This window comes from Spinacia oleracea, chromosome 3 (assembly GCF_020520425.1).
Source record: "Spinacia oleracea cultivar Varoflay chromosome 3, BTI_SOV_V1, whole genome shotgun sequence".
In the NCBI taxonomy this organism is placed as follows: domain Eukaryota; kingdom Viridiplantae; phylum Streptophyta; class Magnoliopsida; order Caryophyllales; family Amaranthaceae; genus Spinacia; species Spinacia oleracea.
Window position 1 is genome coordinate 158,111,772 of NC_079489.1, and position 14,293 is coordinate 158,126,064.

General features: G+C 40.0%; 1 protein-coding gene across 1 annotated transcript; it reads right to left on the reverse strand.

Moving 5' to 3' along the window:
- Positions 1-3,661: 3,661 nt before the first annotated feature.
- LOC130470215 (uncharacterized) lies at positions 3,662-7,189 on the reverse strand. Its single transcript, XM_056839859.1, has one exon. It carries the CDS (start codon positions 7,187-7,189, stop codon positions 3,662-3,664), a length of 3,528 nt encoding a protein of 1,175 aa, XP_056695837.1.
- Positions 7,190-14,293: the final 7,104 nt, after the last annotated feature.

Sequence of the window (14,293 nt, forward strand, 5' to 3'; positions counted from 1 at the left end):
TCAATCCCGTTTGATTCTTTCTCACCCTTTCTTGTTGTCATTGCAGGAATGGTATATCTTTCAGAGTTCAAGAAAGGTGATGACATTCATCTTTCGATTAGAGACGCTGAGGAAGATGATCCAAAAACTGGAACCCATTTTATCATTCAAAGGTCACTTCGGCGCCCTACTGGCAGCATGAGAGCATCTCTTGATCAGTCAATCTTTCGCAGTGAGATGGCGATCCAAGTGACTCCAGGAACTTCTAGTGATCCCCCTTTTTATGTTCTCAAAAGCACTCTCCCTGATAGGTATCAACTAGATGCCTTGTCTCCAATGCTTGGTCGTCGTATTCTTTCGGGTTCAGTGGGCTGGAAGTCCAAAAATTTAAGGGTCTCTGGCGAGGCATCTTTTCTTCCTGGCTGGTGGGAGTGGACAAAAGATGTATTATCCCGCTTTGGAGACATTCTTCGTGTTTGCTCAGTGTACAAGGCAGTTCAGGCTTCTCTTTGTTTATACGATAAAGACCCCAACATTATCCGTGCTTTTTGTGAGAGCTGGAGCCCCACTACAAACACACTCCATACCATGACTGGGGAATGGTCCGTTTCTCTATGGGATATTTATAAGCTTGGGGGGTTGCCCATTCTTGGAGGAATATATGATGAGACGATCCCTGATTATCATATGCTTGGAGCGCGAGATGAGAATGGTAATCGACAAATATCTCAAGCTTGCGTAATTCTCTTTACAGTCTATCATCGACTTGCAAAGGATCCTAAGTCAAAGAAAGGGGTTACCGCTCAGTTATGGATTGACTTTTGGTGCAAAAGGGAAAGGATTCACAAAGTCCCTCTTAAAAGACGAAGGTATACCGAGAGTCGCCCGAAGGTTACTAACAACCCTGATGTGAACATTGAAGCTCAACCAATATCTTGGTCACAAGAAGAAAATGACTTGTTTGAATCTCTTGGAGTTGTTGGCGCTAACAGGAGAGCAATCACTTATGTTGGAGCCTTTTTATCGTGCTGGTTGTGTACATTTGTGCTTCCTCAGTCTGAGGACAGGCTGATTAGACCGGGAACCTTTGAGACTGCTACTCTGATGGCGCGAGGTGAGACGTTTAGTCTTGCGGTGCCTGTGCTTACCAGCATTTACCGTGGTTTAAATAGCATTTCAAGCAATTCGAAGCCCTCCTATTCCAAGACTTTCTTCCCAGCTCATTATCTCTATGCTTGGCTTGCATATTATTTCAACACTCATCACGATGCTGATCCTGTTCCATTCGGGCCTTTAATGGTCATATATTCAGGGGCGCAGGGGTCAAAATATTTCAATGACGGTGATGCACGCACTCTTATACATGGTGGGGCGAAAATGAATGTGGGTTGCATGATGTTGAACAAAAATAGGAATGAGCGTTTGTTTGACGATGGTAACTTAGATAAAGTGAAGTTTAGTTACATGATGGCTCTTCGCTCAAGTTATCTTGTTTTGCGCCGTGAATCTCATGATGGTCATTTTTATGTTGAACCATATTCCCCTCATCGATTTGGTAGACAATTCGGTTTTTGTCAAGAGATCACAGGTGTACTTCGTCGTGGTGTGGACGAGCGAAGTGTAACTTACTATGAGGCATTGAGGTATTGGTCAATCATACTCTTCAAAGACAGTCGATCTCGAGTATTCACCCCAAGTCAGTCTCTCAATTGGAAGGAATTGGTGACACCTGAGTTCAAAAAGGTGTGGCCTACAATAAGTATAGGCGATTTGAGAAAAGGTGTTGATGTTCTTTGTTCGGGTGCAGTGTCTGACACGTCCAAGCCTAAACAATGTCAAGGTAACGAGAAAGGGGTACTTCGTCAAAGAAGTGATGTCATGCATCCGGAGGGGACTGACGACAGTCGTAAACGACGTTCTTCCAGAATAGACAGTGCTCAACGCCCGTTGATTGGACTTGACAACAATGATAAGACTGCTAGCGATGCCGAGTCTGATGTCGACTTCAAACACAGACGAAGGGTAAGACAAAACTCTGATGACTTAAGTATGGACGTCGACGACTTGGGCGCTGATAGGTTTTTCTTGGACGTTCCCGAATCATCCGTTGTACCATCCAACCTTGAAATAGTGAGTACTTCTTATTTACTTACTGTCAGATTTTTCCTTAACATTTCTGTCTAGCATATCTTGTAAAGAAAGTAACACCCTATCAACCAAACAAAATAATCGTCCCTCAATTTATTTATTTTTAACTTGCAGGACGGTGATCTCGACTTGGAAGTTGATATAGGGAATACTGCGACTGACTATCTGTTTGCACAGGGTGACGACCCGTTTCTCCCTAGATCAACTCCTGGAAAAGGGAAAGGGTTGACTGTCATAAAGGACTTGGCTCCCCTAGGCTCGGCGCAGATGAATTCGAATGTCAACTTATCATCTTCCCCCAAAAGTCAACAATCAGTCGACGGCCCTAACTCTCTTGAAGTTGCTTCTAAGGCTTTGGGCGTTCGACCTTCTCCCGTGAATGTCTCTAATCATGTATCGAAGACTGTTCATACCCATGCCATGTCTGTTAGTTCTTTTCGTCCGGGTCCAAATTCTTCTACTATCTTCAATAATGCAGTAAAACTGATAGGTGCAGAATATTTACGCCTATTGCAGAGCACACCCTTTCTCGAGGTTACCCAAAGATATGAAGAAGCTTCCATGGTGTATAAGGGAATCCAACAACTTAGAGGTGATCCAAGTTTGTTGAAACGCAAGGTAGACTCCTATGTTTGGTCTGTCAAGTCTTATCTTGCGTTGGAAGAGGCTGCAGCGAAGCGACAGAGATCTGACCAGGTGGAGCGTGAGATACACGCCCAAGCTGAGGTGATTAGACAAGTCGAGTCTGAATTTGCCGAGGCACGGGAAAGGCAGAAACAGCTGGAGGAACAGGATGTCGCGATCACGAAGAAGATAAACAGTCTTGAAGTTGAATTGAAGGAAGCTCGTGAGATCAAGAGTTACTTGGTAGGTGACTTGGCGACTAGTGGTACATCTTTGGCATCTCTTGAGGATCAAGTAAAGGTTGCGAAGCAAAGTCTTGACGAATTGGAATCAACGCCTTTTGTGAGTGCTGAAGAGATCTCTCAACTCGAAGAACAGAAGACGCACCTACAAGAGCTTCAATCCATGATTAAGCCCTATGAGTGGATGGAGTGAAGGCGTATCTTTTTTTTATTTGCTTTCCTTTCTTTTTTGTCTGATGTATTGTCTAAATACTTGTCATTACTCATACTTATCACATGAACATATTTTGTTTATTATTTTGCCGTTCACAGTTTTAGACTCTTGCGGGCCAGGAGTGTAGTAATGAATAATTATTTTGCCGTTCACAGTTTAGACTCTTGCGGGCCAGGAGTGTAGTAATGAATAATTATTTTGCCGTTCACAGTTTAGACTCTTGCGGGCCAGGAGTGTAGTAATGTTTGTGATTTTTTTTTTTTGGTGTGGCTGCACTTGAATAGTTTTTTTTGTTACTCAAGCTGCCTACGTACTTGCAAAATAATTGATGATTTACTTTACAAGATCAAGCCAACGTAGTTCAACACCCATCTCTTTTTTTTTCTTTTTTTTTTTGTTTCTTTTGGGCGAGCAGTTTATCCTCTTACTTAGGAGTTTACAAAGATTCCACTTTTCATGAGTAGTACCGCTTTAGAAACTTGCCGTTGATAGGCCCCACGCGTAGTCCTTCTGCGTCAACGATTTTGTAAGCCCCATTAGTGTATACCTCTTGCACAACATATGGACCATCCCATTTTGAAGTGAATTTACTTCCAGTCTTACGTGAAGTAATGATAGGTCGTCTCACTGCTAGAACTATGTCCCCCACTTGAAAAGAGCGAGGTCGAACTTTCTTGTTGAATGCGCGTGACAGACGAGCCTGATAGCATTCCGATTTCTGTTGTGCCTGCAGTCTTTTCTCGTCAAGTGCCTCTAACTCTGCTAGACGAAGTTTGTCATTATCATCCTTAGTCAACCCTTCTTGAATAGCTACTCGCAATGATGGAATTTGAAGTTCCAAAGGCAAAATAGATTCGACACCATACACCAAAGCGTATGGGGTTGATTGTGTTGCTGTTTTGTATAATGTCCTGTAAGCCCAAAGAGCTTCCCCTATCCTTTCATGCCAGTCGCGTTTTGATTTTGAAACAACTTTGCTCAACAATTTACAAAGTGTTTTATTGAAGGCTTCCGCTAGGCCATTTGCAGGAGCGTTGTACATGGACGATTTATGCTGCGTGAATTTAAACTTCTCACAAAGACTTGTCATCAATGTGTTGAAGAATGGCTTCCCATTGTCAGTGATGATCCGTCGAGGTATACCGTACCTGTAAATGATGTGGGTACGAATGAAGTCGACGAAATTTTCTTTCTTGACCTCGCGAAGAGGAATGGCCTCCGCCCACTTAGAGAAATAATCAGTTGCTGCTAAGATATATGCTTGACCCGCAGACGACTTTGGTGTAATTGGACCAACCACGTCAAGTCCCCATGCTTCAAAAGGCCAAGATGAGACCGTAGGGTGCAATGGTTCTGGAGGCTGGTGGATGAAATTAGCATGAAACTGACAAGCTTCACATTTCTTCGCGTAGTCCATGCTATCTTGCACCATTGTTGGCCAATAATAGCCCATTGTTTTAAGGCAATCATACAATTTAGGACCTGATTGATGTGCACCACAAATTCCAGCGTGAGCCTCTTCCATGGCTTTCATTGTTTCCTCGTCTCCGATGCATCTCGACCATGAGTGGTTGAAAGATCGTCGAAACAAAGTTCCATTAAAAAGTATAAATCGAGGGGCTCGACGACGAATCTCCATTCTATGCCTTGGGTCACTAGGCAATTTTTGATGACTTAGATAGTCAACAATTGGTTGACGCCAATCTTCTTGGTCAATTTGATGAACAGTGATCATGTCGACTTCCTCATATTCCTCATCTTCAATTTCGTCTATGTCTGACGCAACGACCCAACGGTTACAAACCGGTACTGACATGGTTTCTTCTGCCCCCAGTGCCAAAGTGGCTGCAAGCCCTGCAAGTGCGTCAGCCATTTTGTTGGCACTCCTTGGGACATGATTTAACTTAACAGTGTCAAGCTTCTCAAGCAATTTTGTTGCATGTCTGTGATGAGGAATTAAATCCTCTTTCTTGACTTCATATTCTCCTAAGAGTTGGCTAATCACTAGCTGTGAGTCTCCGTAAATATCCAAGTCCTTTAATCCTAGTCCCACAGCCATTTGGAGGCCTAGAATGAGGGCTTGGTATTCGGCCATATTATTTGAGCATAACTGAGTTAACACAAACGAGTAAGTCAGAACATGCTTTTCTGGAGACAAAAAGACAACCCCGGCTCCAGCGCCATCTTGACGAGCAGCCCCGTCAAAATACATTTCCCAAGGTGGGAGTACGTCAATATAGAACACATCCTCCCCAGGCAAATCAACAGAAAGCTCCCATTCAGGTGGCACTGGATGATCTGCAAAGAAATCTGCTATTGCTTGACCTTTGACCGATTTTTGCGGCACGTACACAATGTCATATTGTTTTATGAGTACAACCCATTTAGCAAGTCGTCCTGAGAGAACTGGTCTTGAAAGGATATACTTGATTGGGTCAGCTTTTGAGATGACATGGACTGTATGAGCCTGCATGTAATGCTTTAACTTTTGGATGGCAAAAACCAAAGCAAGACAAATTTTTTCAATGGGTGAGTAGTTCAATTCAGCACCCACCAAAGTCCGACTCAGGTAGTAAAGAGCCGTCTCTTTGCGATCCTCTATTTCTTGAGCGCACATTGCCCCCAACGACCGCTCTTGTGCAGCAATGTAAAGGATAAGAGGTTTTCCTTTGACTGGTGCCCCCAACACTGGTGGAGAAGACAAATACTTTTTTATGCTTTCGAATGCCTTTCGACACGAGTCATCCCAGTCAAACGAAGTATCTTTTTTCATGAGATGGTTGAATGGGTGACATCTCCCAGCAAGGTTGGAGATGAACCTTCGAATGTATGCCAAACGCCCCTGAAGACCACGAAGTTCTTTAAGGTTTCGAGGTTCGGGCATCTCTTGGATTGCCTTAATCTTTGTCTGATCAATTTCGATACCCCTATGCCTGACAATGAAACCTAGAAATTTTCCAGATGTGACACCGAATGCGCATTTAAGGGGATTCATTTTTAGTTGACATTTTCGTAATCTTTCAAAGACTTTGCGGAGATCAGATAAATGACTCTCCCTCTTTTTGGACTTGACTACTAAGTCATCAACGTAGCATTCCACTATCTTGTGCATCATGTCTTCAAAAATTTTCTGCATCGCACGTTGATACGTGGCTCCTGCGTTCTTCAATCCAAAGGGCATGACTTTATAGCAAAATATCCCTTTCGGTGTGCGGAACGCTGTCGCTTCTTGATCTTCGGGAGCCATGCGGATTTGATTGTATCCGGCTGTACAGTCCATGAAAGACAATGCTTCATGACCAGTCGTAGCATCTATCATTATTTCCGTGACTGGTAGCGGGAAATCGTCTTTCGGGCATGCTTCGTTCAAGTCACGAAAGTCCACACAAACCCGTAATTGTCCATTTTTCTTTCTCACGGGGACTACATTTGCTATCCATGTGGGGTATTTGACTTCACGAATAAAGTCTGCACCAATAAGTTTGTTTACCTCGGATTCAATTTCAGGGTTCAACTCCGGTCTAAAACGTCTTTGAGATTGTTTCTTTGGACTAACACCCTTTTTTATCGCCAAGCGATGGACAGCAATTCTCGGGTCGAGACCAGGCATTTCTTTATAGCTCCAAGCAAAGACGTCTTTAAACTCTGAGAGTAATTCAGCATACTCATGTTCTTCCTCTTGAGTGAGAAGAGAGCTAACATACACAGGACGTGGTTCTTCAAGAGTTCCAAGGTTTAACTCTTTTAGTTCGTCCACAGTCGTCTGCCCCCCATCTTCAAGTATTTTGGGAGCCACCTCGGTCTCTATTTCTTCATCAGAATTTGAGACTTCTTGCGCTGTCACATGATTAGAGGAAACAAACTCTCGGTCGTCCTCCGCAAAATTATCAGATGACTTCTCCTGATTGGTAAACACCACAGTACGAACCCTTGCTTTAAGAGGTTGTTGTTCGGTGATGTCTATGTCTTGAGTACGTTTCATGCGGGAGGGAACCACACTTCTTGCGTCATCACTTTCCTTTGCGTCGTCATTTTTTCTTGCATCATCATTTTGAAGGAAATAATGCCCTTGGTCCAAGTATGCATTCTATGATAAGTCTAATAAATGCGGTTCAGTATTAATTAACAAGTTAATAATTCAGTGAGATCAAGTGAGCTGAATGCCTAGCTAGAGGCCGCTTCAGTTCAAGTGGAATTAATGATATTAATCCACAGCTTACTCTTGACTGAACCCGTAGGGTCACACAAATAGTACGTAAACGGATCAAGTATTTAATAGCATTAAATACTCCATCTATGAATATTCGGAACCGACGGATCTTGGTTTCAGTGGGAGCTAAGATCGTCACAGGCAAGGAATGAATACTCCGGAAACGATGATATTGCCGGAAACGGAAATATGGATCGTATCGGAAATATAAATATTATCCAAGTCGTAGATGTTGCCGGAAACGGAAACATGGTACGTGTCGGAAAATATTATCGGAAATGGAAATATTGCCAGAATCGGAAATATTGCCGGAAACGGAAATATTGTCAGAATCGGAAATATTACCGGAATCGGAAAATAATTCCGGAAACGGAAATATTAAATATTTGTTCGAAACGGAAATTAATTCCGGAATCGGAAATATTAAATATTGTTCGTATCGGAAATGAATTCCGGAATCGAAAAATTAATCGGAAGCGCATCGTACGAATAAGCATCGGACGAGGCCTGCCGGACGAGGCCCAGCACGAAGCCAGGCCATCGCCCAGCAAGCCAAGCGCGCCGCACAAACAGCCACGCCAGGCCCAGCGCAAGGCCAGGCCCAGCAGGCTGCGCGCAGCGCGCAGCGCGCACAGCGCGCACAGCACGCGCAGCGCACAGCGCGCACAGCACGCGCAGCGCGCAGCGCGCGCGGGCGCTGAGTGGGCTGCTGCTCGCGCGCACGCATGGGGCCCATCGTGGCTGCCGTGCGTGTGTGTGCAAGTGTTTGTGTTCGTGCACGTTTCCTAAAACATGCAGAGTTCGGTTAATGATTAAATTCCTAATTCTATTTGATAAATTAATTAAATTAGAGTTCTTGTAGGATTCTAGGTTTGATTAATTTGTATCTGAATAGGATTTCGATTCCCTTTCCATACCGCTATAAATATGAGGCTAGGGCTCACAATTTATAACACAAGTTTCAAAGTATTCAAAGTGAGTTTTTGAGAGAAAAAATTCAGTCACACATTTGCCTATAAAGTGCCGAAAATAATAGTACCTTAAGTGCGATTCTAGTTGGTCAATCTTAAGGCGAATCCGGACGTGCTGTGGACTATCTACGGAGGGACGACACTTGGAGTCCTAAAGACTTGTTCTTGTTCGGTTCGGGCGCAGCTAGGGAAGGCACGCAACAAAGAGTATGCATCTAATCTATGCTAAATGATTATGTGTAAATAATATGTTTTCCTGGGTTTATGGTTTTTCCGCATGATTTATGAATTGTCATATGTATCATAACCTAACAGTGGTATCACGAGCCCCTTATTATTTTCATAATCTAAATTGCATGAACATGGTTAAATATTACAAATTTGCAAGAATTAAAAGGGGTGATTAATTTTCGCAATTGTTAATTAATTGCAAATTGCGTTTATTTAATTATACGTACGCAGTTTTTCGGCAGTTTCTTCGTTACTCATCCGAATTGAGTGATTTTTGTGTCAATTCCGCATGTAAAAGGCATTCTAAAATTTTGACAAAAATAGTATTTTTCTGCCGAACCCAGAATTCTCAAATTCGAAGCCTAACTATGACTTTTCGAAGGTTTTAGTTTTTCGAATGCAAAATTTCGTAAATTTAAGATGTTAAATTAAATATTTGCGATTCTTGTTGATAAATCTTGAATTTTTGATTGACCTACTGCATATGTTTAACAAGTTTGAATGCCTAGTCTTGTTAATTATGCAATCTAATTATTAATTATGATTAATTTGTTGAAAATTAGAATAATTTAGAATTAATTTGATTTTCATAATTAATTGTAATTTAATTAGAAACCTATGATTAAAAACCACCGTAAAAAATTGTAAATTTACGATAAATTTTAAATTTTTATGACCTAGACTTGAATCCATAACAATCGGAAATCAATTGGATAATAAATTTTCGATTTTTTTCGCCCTAAAATTATGAAATTAATATTATTTATTAATTTGTCATTAATTTTAAATATAAATTTTAAAATTTTATGCGATTCGTTCATATAACTTGCACGCACGAAGCAATGGACGCTTCGTGTTACCCTTAAGGGGTGTTGTATAATGCGGGCATGCGACGACGAGCAAGGGAGCTCGTCGCCCGTGCGGCACGAATGCAATGAGCAAGGGCGTAGTGCACGAGCACAAGGCAGCAGCCCTGCCTTGTGTCGTGTGCCACGACCAATGGACGAATGGGCATGGGCGTAGGGCGAGCCAAGGCAGTCGCGTGTGGGCAGCAAGCGAGCTGCGCCACAACGCGCGCTGCCTCGCACAAGAGCGCGCAGCCTCGCGCGCAGCGAGCGCAAGCTCGCGTGCCACGAGCGCTGCGCCTAGCATTGCTCGCGCGCACAGCGAGCGATGTCGCCCGCCCAGCGAGCGATGTCGCGCGCCCAGCGAGCGATGGCTCGCGCGCCCAGCGAGCGATGTCGCGCGCCCAGCGAGCGATGTCGCGCGCGCACTGCGAGCGATAGCCCGCGTGCGATGAGCGCTGGCGCGCGCAGCGAGCACCAATGCGTGCGGAGGCTTGCGATAGGGATGCAGCAGCTATGCGACGAGCGCATGGGCTGCGCGCACATGGCCAGCAATGGCTGTGTGCGTGCGGCCCATGGGCGTGCAACGCGTAGGGTGTTTGCGTTACGATTAGATCGTTTTGAATGTTTAATTTGAAAATTTCAGTTCACGTAATTTTAATTAATTTTAAAATTAATAATTTAAATTATTTTCTTGGATTTTAATTTTGAATATTATAATTATAATAAATGTTATTTATTCTAATTATTTTACTAAAATTAAAATCATGAATTAATTTAAATGCGACTGAAATTAAATTAAACTTTTTGGATTCAATTATAAATTTATATGAGCTTTAAATTTTAATTAAATTTGTATGTTTCCGGTTAGACTAGAAATACATTTTTATGTTTAAAATTGGTAAAGCATATGAATTTATTGGTTTAAGTGGGAGCGCTTTTTAGTCATAAACTCTTGATTAGGTCTACAAATCCTTAAGGTTAAAACAACTTGATTAGAATTAATAAGGACTGAATAATTGGTAGATTATTGGTGCCCTTGATTAATTGCTGCAAATGTTTACGTGATGCATAATGTGTTTTACTAACCAGCTATGTGGGCCATTCATGATAATGAATGGGTGAATGGTATATATTGTATATGTACTGTTTTGCAGGTTATGAAGTGACTAGTATGGCCCAAATAGGATAGAAAATATGGTCTGCGTACCATTAATTTGAATGTAATTGGTCTAAAGTACCAAAGTTATTTTTCAATTCAAATATGGTCTGCGAACCATCAAATAGTTGTAATTAGTTATAGCTTATCCTATTTGAAGAAAATGGTGCCTCCCACGGAGATTTTCAAGACGGACTTTGAAGTCAAAGCTTCAAGATGAAGTCGGGCCATACTAGATCACAAATATCTTATGCATGTTTTAAGTTATTTATTGTTTTAAATATGTCTTAAAATGCATGAGATCAAAAGCTTGATTATGTTGCATGATTAAGGATTTTAGTTCACTTAAAATCTAACCAACATAGTAAGAGCCTTAAGTTCCAAACTTAAAAATTGAGTTAAAAGGTGTCATGCCAAAATATACACTTGCTTGGATATCCTTTACATCAATCTAGTAATAGTTTTCGCTCAGCGAGGTGTTACTTATTGGTCCTAAAGGGGCAAGGTACACAAATAATTGTGAGTACATGTTAGTTTTGGTGAAACTCAACGATATAAGTAAGGAGTCCTTTTATGTCGTGGCAAATTCGATAGGTTTACCTAATAAGTTCTTAGACGTACCTATCAACCAAGAATAGTTTCTAGACTATTAGCAAAAGGCTTTTGCTTACCTAAGATGTTCTAGGATTAAGTCGACAAACTGTGCTTAATTCTTCAATGATTTTAGGGTCTTGGAATCATTTTATTCACACCTGCCGGAACAATAAAATCGAATAAAATGCTAATAACTTGTTGAAATTGCATGATTGCTTTAATTTTCAAGTTATTATTCATGATAAATGTTTAGACTTTGCATGCTTCAATGTATGTTTTAATTATTGTTTATAATTAAATATCTTGCACTGCAATAAATCCTTTTAGAAAGGTAACAGTAAATTTCCTCGATTGGTAGTGAATCCAAGAACGATTCACGGAAATGAGAGAAAATGAGCAATTTAAAATGTACGTTTCTTATATCGACTTTTATGGTTGTTTTCGAGAATCAAAATCGAATGGCAAACCGATTGGTGATTGTGAATTCAAAATGCAATGTAGTTTTGAGATCATAAAGCATTGAGTTTAATACGCTCAGCTTTACCAATGGTTAACAACCTAATATCTTTGTCCATTTAATTCTCGAATGAGTCTAGTCCCTAGACATTCGAATAGATCGATGCTTAGAGAACTTTAGAAGCTTCTGGTAAGATCATCTAGTTGAAACAAAATATTCAACATAAATTAAAATGGTAAAGAACCTTGTTGGTGACATTGGACATGTCTAACAAAGTATAAAAGTCAACACTAAAGAATTCAATTCTTAAGACTATAAGAAAGGGTACAAGAAATAGGAAAACAAAGGAACACATGAAAGGAATTTACGATTCCGTTTCTACCTATAAGTTTATGTTTAAAGAGAAGTAACCTAGCAATCAAACTTCCTTGGTATCATATACCGCTTGAGGTTCTTACTTCGGTAATAACTCAAACAATGGAAGCTAGGATACACTAATGACCTACAAGTGGGAAATGAAGCATGGCATTGCTACATTAATTGTAGGGTCATCTAGTTTGTTTTAAGTCCTTTCAAAGGCTGGAACTTAATGGCTACTTTGTTCCATAATCAGCATACCTAAATTTCTGTTTCAAACACAGAAAGACTCACATTCAGAAGAACAAAAACAATGTTTGTTTGTTTATTTGAATGAAATGGTCAATTACAGGTTGAGTCAATATGCTTGATTAAAACAAACAACTCTTTAAAGAACTTTACTAGGTTCAAATCAAACCCTTGATTTGAGTTCCATTAAATCTTTGGCATTGTTGCTTAGACCATATCAACAAGTTAACATTCATAAGCTCTATTTTGATGGACTTTTGAAAGTTGGTTGATTTCTAGATCAACTTAAGACAAGCTAGTCTTACTTGTTGAAAGTAACAAAGAATATGAACTATTGTTAGAACGCCTAGACGATAGAGTTCAAAGCTAAAGAAAGGTTTTATGACTTTATTATTTCACATGGATTTGAGTGAATATAGGTTTATTTACTCAAATGTGATATAAGTTGAATCTGTTTGGCTAGTTCAAAGATTCATAAGTATAAAATCCACTCGGCAAGAAATCATAAAGATCTAGGTTAGATCATGTTGATGATTACTTGAGACCAAATATGATCATCAATGATTGTGTGTTGTAATTTCACAATCTAGCTCCATAAGATATGGCATATCTACGTTGGAATGATCGAAGTCAATTAGTACTTGATTCGATCAATGATGAGTCATAAAGACTTTTCCTATAATTTCTAAAACAAAATGCTCAACTACCACCAAACTAAACCAAATTCGTCAAAGCTATTGAAAAGTAATTTCAGGATATCTTTTCAATTATATATATCTAAAGAGTTGCTAAACTCAGTGGGAGCTTAGTGTTTGTTATTCAACAAACTAAGGCCCAAGTCTAGATATATGTTTCATTGTGATTTATTCAAATGAGACACAAGGGTATTGTTTCTACCACGAATTTTTGAGAACATAATGTTTGTTTGCTCGAAATAATGTCCTTTTGGAGATTCGTTTCCAAAATGACAAGTGGGAGAAAATAGACCTCGAAAGTTTTCGAGGCGAACAACAAACATAAACGGACATTCCGGAGTCTTTTCGAAGTGCTTCAGAAAATCCGAACTTATTCTGAAAGGACTTTAGAAGTAGCTTTTAAAGAATAGACATCTCTTAGAAGACTTTACAAGTGCTTCAAGGAGAATAGAATATTCAAAGGACTCTCAAAGTGCCTGTTGATATTCTATTGTTTGATGTTCTATACCCAAGTAGGCATAGAGTTCAAGTCACTGGAACTATGAGATTCTTCTATTAGATAGTAAGGAAACATAGAGTTCTGGTCAATGAAACTATGAGATTCTTCTATTCGATAGTGAAGAAACCTACAACTTGCAGTCAAACTATTATCATGTAGATTAATGAGTTTATGACTTGTAAGAAAGCTGTGACGAAACCTAGATTCCCTAAAATGGTTAGAGGCCATATATAGACTCAAATGTTTTAAATGGTTAGAGGCCATAAAACATACTCAATGTTTTGATGACAAAATTGAAATTTTGTTGATTTGCAAGAATAGTTTCACACCTATTGGTTGCAAGTTTGTTTTAAGGATAAAAACCATCAAACATGGAATTGTGTTCACACACAAAGCTAGATTAGTTGCTAAAGGTTACAAGCAAATTCATGGCATGGATTGTGTTGAAACCTCATGCAAAATCGTAATGCTTAAGTCTATAAAGCAATGATTGCATATTGGTACATATGGCAATTGGATGACAAAACGTATTCCTCAATCAAATGTTGGAATAAACTATGTACATGGTATGTCATAGGATTTGTGGATCCAAATAAATGCTTGAAAAGGAAAGCTAGCTTATGAAATCTAAGTCCAGATTTAAGCAAGCAATTGGGAATTAGAACTGTATTTTAGTGAAGCTAATAAGTATTTTAGTTTCATAAAATATACATGATTCTTATAGATATATAAGAAGTTTAGTGGGAGTACTTAAAACTTAATTGGTCCTATGTGTATTACACACATATCTCTCTATTGTAAAATAACATTCAAATGCTA

What these genes read in the sequence shown, in the direction of transcription:
- LOC130470215 (XM_056839859.1), bottom strand. Translation starts at nt 7,189, where the DNA reads ATGAAACGTACTCAAGACATAGACATCACCGAACAACAACCTCTTAAA.